Below are 6,396 nucleotides of genomic sequence, written 5' to 3'. Positions count from 1 at the left end.
CTGAAGCATGCATATCCATTCCTGTAAGATGCTTTGAATGCATGATGAGTATTAGCAGCACCTCCAGTTTAGGGAATAACAGGATTACCAACCCAGTCTCACGGCATTTCGTGTTATCGTCACGAAATGTAATCTATTGAATCGTGTTCAGCAACACGATTGTCCCATTTTTTTTGTGTCACACAGAACGATTTTTTAAAAGCAATGTAAATAATAACAAATTAGAAGGAAAAAAAGGTTATACCGATTGCAGTTTTCTGACAGAACGATTTTAAAAGCAATGTATTTCTATTGGTAGTATGTGTTACGTGTGACTGGGGCACATAAGAAAATGATAGGACCCAAATGCACGACTCCAGACAAAAAAGGACGGTTCAAAAAAGGATTTTACTTTAGGTGGTTTGCAGGGCAATACAAACACTCATAATAAACATGGACTCCAAAAAATGACTTACTAAATACTAACACAACTTACTCTAGCTCAGATATCAACTGGCAGACAAATCACAAATAATATTTGTAAGGCTCAAGCGCTGGAAGGCTCGACTCTAAATCTCGAAACGATCTGGCACTTGAAACAGAGAAAAACACTCAATGTCGAGTAAAGCTGCTCCAGAGCCACTATTTCAAGGATGCTCCTTCATCGAGTGCCGCTGAAGGACTGTTCCAATGTTCAGCATACTTGGAATTCTACCGAGGCCGGCGTACTTCGTTGCGAGAAATTTCGTTGCTGCACAAGTGTAGACTCCGCGGTCTTAAAATCCCCACAATGCTTTGCGCACGGACCAATTTCCGAAATCTTTGGTGGACATTGTAATGTAAGAGGCGGGGCCTCTCATATAACGCACACCTGCACACCTGTTAGCCTGTTCCACTCTTCGTTCTCCGAATGCGAGGAGGGATTCTTGCCTCGCTTCTGAAGCAACTGACTCGGAGGTACATGTGCTACCAAGCAAGCGTACTCGACATTGAGAAACACCCACAGATTAAATACACACACAGGGGCTCTACAGGTGCAAGCAATACGGGGGGGGCAGGTACTCAGGTCAGTGAAGAACACACAAGGGTAGGAGTCGAACTACCTGAAATGAGAGGGGAGATTAGTGCCAAAGCAAAACAGGAACTGACAAACAGGAAATGCCAGACAACAAAAGGGTTAGCAGTCGCGGACTTGACAATATTAACTTAACCGAGAAATAATACTAATTCAAATAAACAAGGATAAAAAAACGTACAAATCTGACGAGACACAACAGTATGTTTCGTGCCTGCACCAAATAATAACAAATTAGATTTCAGTATTCTGAGGCTCTGAGCGCCGTTTATTTTCCTCACTGACGGCAAAAAAAGTCCGACATTATACAAATTCAAATTAAATTTAAAATCGTGACTTGATATTGAGTAAGAAAATGTTTTTATGAACCACACAGCTTCCGGTCTTCCAAGACCCGAGCGGACAAAAAGACGTGGTGCAGGCACGAAACACACTACCAATAGAAATACATTGCTTTTAAAATCGTTCTGTGTGACACGAAAAAAATGGGGACANAGGTGTATATCAGTATGTAGTGTCTCTACTTTAAAGAGTCCTCTCCTGCTGAGGACTCTTTAAAGTAGAGACACTACATACTGATATACACCTGAACATCAGCAGGAGAGGACTCTTTAAAGTAGAGACACTACATACTGATATACACCTGAACATCAGCAGGAGAGGACTCTTTAAAGTAGAGACACTACATACTGATATACACCTGAACATCAGCAGGAGAGGACTCTTTAAAGTAGAGACACTACATACTGATATACACCTGAACATCAGCAGGAGAGGACTCTTTAAAGTAGAGACACTACATACTGATATACACCTGAACATCAGCAGGAGAGGACTCTTTAAAGTAGAGACACTACATACTGATATACACCTGAACATGAGTAGAATATGTCCTTTTAAAATTAAAATAAAATTGCGTTTACCAGGTTTAGGATAAATAAACGTAGAGTTGTAAAAAGTACAATATACATGTTTCCAAAATGTTGTGGAGTAGCTTACACTACTTGATTTAATGTACTCTATTACCTTCTTCCCCTGAGGAATATAAACTATTATGTGTTGACATACTTGTTGACAGCTGGATTATTCATCCACTCAGTGAACCAGCCGCTGGTCAGCTCCTTGCAGCCGTCCACTCCTGTGCTGCAGGCCATGGAGATCGCATTCACCTGGTTATACCTGGGAGGGAGGAAGAGAGGAAACAGATATCATGAAAAATATCTCTTCCCATTGGCACTCAGACCTTTTTGAATATATGCACTACTAAACATTCGGTACGTTAATATTCTTACTGTTCGGTGTGCATTTCTGGGATCTTTGTCCAGTTGCCAGTGATATTTTTGAAGTGTTTGAATAGAGGTTCAACCTGTTTCTTCAGGTAAGCCTGAGGAAAGAAATTGGACAAGTTTCGTTAATGTTTGAATACAGAAAAAGGTAAACATTTAATCAGCATTGCATATATTTCCAGTTATAAGCCGCGTTCACACCGCAGTACTTTTCCCACTTTAGTTCCGATATAGTTCCGAAATGTCGCGATCACACCAAAAAGAGCCGGAACTAAAATTAGTTCATGAGAACCTTTTTACCCCCTTTTCGTGGGAGAAAAAGGTTCCTATGTCTGATTGGCTGGCGGATTGCAAACCACGCCCCGTAAAACTCCCAAAAAGTTTCGTGAAGCCGACGTTTTATTATCCTCGCATTAGCATTATTAGCATTAGCCCAGCGCACAAACGCAAAGAGACTAACTTATGGCAACACAAAAGAAAACATGGCTTAATTTGCCTAATCCTCCCCCAGGGACTTATTCCGGTGTGAACGCGATCTGTACTTAGTTCATGAGAGCTAAAGAGTTCTCGTGAACTAAGTTTCTCTTTGTTTCCTGGGAAAAGTACTGCGGTGTGAAAGCGCCTATATCCTCCCAATGCCTTCCCTTATAAACACATTTGTTTTCCTGGGATGGAAAAACCACTTCCAAATTCGGACAGTTTTTTATTCCAGTTATATTTTCCCACGATTAACCAATCCCTTACAAACACATTTGGTTTCTGGGATAAGCACAGGAATGAATTCATTGAAAGAGCTTTACACATGTTGACCGTTCATCACAGACCTGCATGGGTCCGTACACTTCGCTGCGGTCAAACATCAGGAAGTAGTAGCTTAAGTTTCTCCTGAACGTCTCCCAGGGCATATATTCCACCTCTTTATCCAGGAAGGTGGTGGTCCTCAGAGCCAGAGTCGTGTCCACTATCTTCGCTCTGAAAACACCCAAAATCATTTCTCAGCTTTTATCTTATTGGAACAAAATGCAAGAAGAGCTGATACTTACGACAAGTTAAAGACCTCGGTGTTTACCATTGCTATTTTCTTAAAGTAAGTTAGAGTGTCATTTTGTAAAAACCTGGCATTAAAATAGTTTAAATTCTGAAATTAAATTCATTGAAAGTGAAACATACATTAATATATAGCATTTTTCAGAAGCATTAAAAACAAGTTGTTGCTAATAATTTACATATCCCAGACTTTAAATATCATAAAAACATAATTTAAGCCTACATTTAATGCATATATAACATTTAATTGTTGTTTTAATTGAAAGCAACAGTGTCGTTATGTAAAAACCTGGTTTTAAAAAGGCTAAAATTCTGCAAATAAATATATTTTATTAGAACTGAATTCATGATTTGTTTTTTGTTTTACATTTTTGAATAGTTTTACTCTGTTTCCTGTTTCCCTGTTTGTTCCTTGTGTAATCTGCAGAGCACAGTGGGTTGCCTATGTGTATACAAAATTAAAACGCCCTTTGTTAAAAAATATGGCCTCACCTTGCGAGATTAAAAGCGTCATCGATGATTTGAGCTCGGTTAATCACTCGAATATCCTGGAAAGTGAACAAAGGATGGAGTGTTTGGGATTGTAATGGCATTTTTAAAAAGCACAGAAGAAATGCAATACTTTTCCATCGGATTATGAGAATGTACCTCATGTTTGGAGCTCAGTTTGGCGAGGAGGCGTTCCCAGTTTTTATCGTCGTAGTTCACTCGGTAGAAACCCTTCATGTCAATGTTGGCCACGAGCCACTCATCTGCACCGGTGACAAAGCTACTGTTCGTAGCTGGAAGGATATTAGAAGATAATCAGAGGCAAGTTTATTTATATGGCACTTTTCAACACAAGGCAATTCAAAGTGCTTTACCTAAATGCAAGACATTAAGAGCATAAAACACATTAGGAACATTAACACAGGTACATGAATAAGAGTTACAGTGCAGTGTGAGATGTGAATAGTTCAATTAAAAGCAAAAAGAAAAGTCTTCAGCCTGGATTTAAAAGTAGTCAGAGTTGCAGCGGACCCGCAGGTTTCTGGGAGTTTGTTCCAGATATTTGGAAATATCCAAAAACCAAATGCTCACATTCCTCTACCCGTGAAATTATAGCTATTTTGACACTTTTCTAACATGTTTATATCCCTTTCATCCTTCAAGAAGTTCTCAGATATCTTACTTAAAAGCACATCTCTAAGCGGTTGACCAATCACAACAGAGCCGGCCAGCTAACCAATCAGAGCAGACTAAGCCGTGTAATTGGTAATTGGTGTTGAAATGGGAATGGACTGAATCCCATCTCTGAAATATGATTTATCATCAACCATTTCAATCAAAGTAATAAAAAAAAACACTTTCAAGATGTTTGGCTGGCTTCAACTTACTTGAAAAAAAATATGTCTTCATCAATATTGAACTAGATAAATTAATAAAAAAGAATTTGAAAAATGTCCACGACTGAAAATAAAGCATCTTTTGTATTGTGTTAATCATCTTTGCAAATAAATCTTACCTTCTTTTTTAACAAGCCAGAAGGACTGTTCAGCTGCTCCAGTCTTTATCCAGGTGACGGGGACAAACCACTCGTAACTACGTCCAGAGAAAAGAAAAATGTGCATTTAAAAAATCAGCGTAGAGAATAATAGAGAGCATGAGATTGTTATGGTTAAATACATAAAGTATCATGTCAGCATAAACAGGCATACGCTACATGTTGTAACTACATTACAAGATTTGATCAAGGATTAAGATAAAAAAACACATTTAACCTTGGGATCATCAAGAATATCCTCTTGTGATTTGAAAAAGCTCGCTATCATGTTAAAGAAGTGAGAAATAAAGCCTGAGTTTAGAAATAAAATGTGGGAATTATCGTGTTAGAAAGTCAGCAATCACACAAAGCTGTATGTCTTTGTTTATTCTCTATCAATTTACGTGGCCTTATAATTTAAAAATACCTCATTATTGTTTTTTGACTTTAATTAAATGTTTCATGTCAACAGATTTCTCCTAACTGTATTAGGTTAATTGAAAGCAATACTATTAAGTTTGAATAAAAAAGATTAGGTTCAACTTTACATTATTGCTTTCAACTAACCTAATCAATTACGTGGTATTTGTTGAAATAATACATTTAATTAAAGCCAACGCTTCAGTTTTTTCAGTGCAGGTCCAGTTTTTGCTCGTGTGTTTTGGGCCTATGTGGGTGATGTATTGTAGATAACACCAGAATACATTTCCCTTATTGATTCATAAATTAGGTATAACTCAAATGTTCCTACTTGAACTCTGAGGGTCGGTCCACTACAGATTCGGGGTCCAACAGGAAGTGCTTCTGGGTCATTTTTCCCGTCTGGGTGTCGATGGTGACGACGGGGAATCCCATCTGAAGGATCCATCGGTTCATGATGACCTCGACTGTAGCCGGCAGCTCCACGCTCGAATTATCCACCGCCTGGAAACAAGAAATAGGTAGATAAGAACTCTATGCATTTGTGTTTCCAACAAAGATGGCAAAAGTACACACATCCTTTACTCAAGTAGAAGTACAGATACTCATGTTTAAAAATACTCTGGTGAAAGTAGAAGTACTGACTAAACTTCTTTACTCAAGTCAAAGTAAAGAGGCTTTGAAATGTACTTCAGTAAAAAGTACCCATAACTAGCAGCTGTTTTAAAGAGTACCTGACCTCCCTTTATATTAATAGAACAATAATGTCATTGTTAGCTAATGAATGTTTCCATGCTGAACAACGGCAACATGACAACGTTTTCATTGGTCCCTCTTCTTTAGAGAAGACCAGGAAATGATGGATACACGGATCGTGTTCAAATCAATAGGCACGTAATGACTCTAAATAATAATGATCACGCCACCAAACACACATTCAGACTAAAGGAACCAGCCTGTTTGGAAAATGAGAGAAGTAGAAAGTACAGGTATTTGAGTTCAACATGTAAGAAGTAGAAAGTACAGGTATTTGAGTTCAACATGTAAGAAGTAGAAAGTACAGGTAT

General features: G+C 38.3%; 1 protein-coding gene across 1 annotated transcript in view; it reads right to left on the bottom strand.

Moving 5' to 3' along the window:
• The window catches only part of LOC104941477 (aminopeptidase N-like), a gene marked incomplete at its 5' end in the record, with an annotated part of 9,020 nt that extends 3,187 nt beyond the window's left edge, over positions 1 to 5,833 (bottom strand). Inside the window, 8 exons of the mRNA XM_010766576.1 lie at positions 1,916 to 1,925; positions 2,123 to 2,233; positions 2,347 to 2,438; positions 3,165 to 3,312; positions 3,880 to 3,935; positions 4,036 to 4,169; positions 4,892 to 4,968; positions 5,661 to 5,833. Of these exons, the coding sequence (XP_010764878.1) occupies positions 1,916 to 1,925; positions 2,123 to 2,233; positions 2,347 to 2,438; positions 3,165 to 3,312; positions 3,880 to 3,935; positions 4,036 to 4,169; positions 4,892 to 4,968; positions 5,661 to 5,833 (801 nt within the window). The remainder of the gene's footprint in view (positions 1 to 1,915; positions 1,926 to 2,122; positions 2,234 to 2,346; positions 2,439 to 3,164; positions 3,313 to 3,879; positions 3,936 to 4,035; positions 4,170 to 4,891; positions 4,969 to 5,660) is intronic.
• Positions 5,834 to 6,396: the final 563 nt, after the last annotated feature.

The sequence above is a fragment of the Notothenia coriiceps genome, unplaced genomic scaffold (assembly GCF_000735185.1).
Source record: "Notothenia coriiceps isolate Sejong01 unplaced genomic scaffold, NC01 NC01_scaffold00003412, whole genome shotgun sequence".
Classification (NCBI taxonomy): Eukaryota; Metazoa; Chordata; class Actinopteri; order Perciformes; family Nototheniidae; genus Notothenia; species Notothenia coriiceps.
The sequence above is the reverse complement of the archived record's forward strand: the minus strand, read 5'-3'. Positions and strand labels throughout refer to the sequence as shown.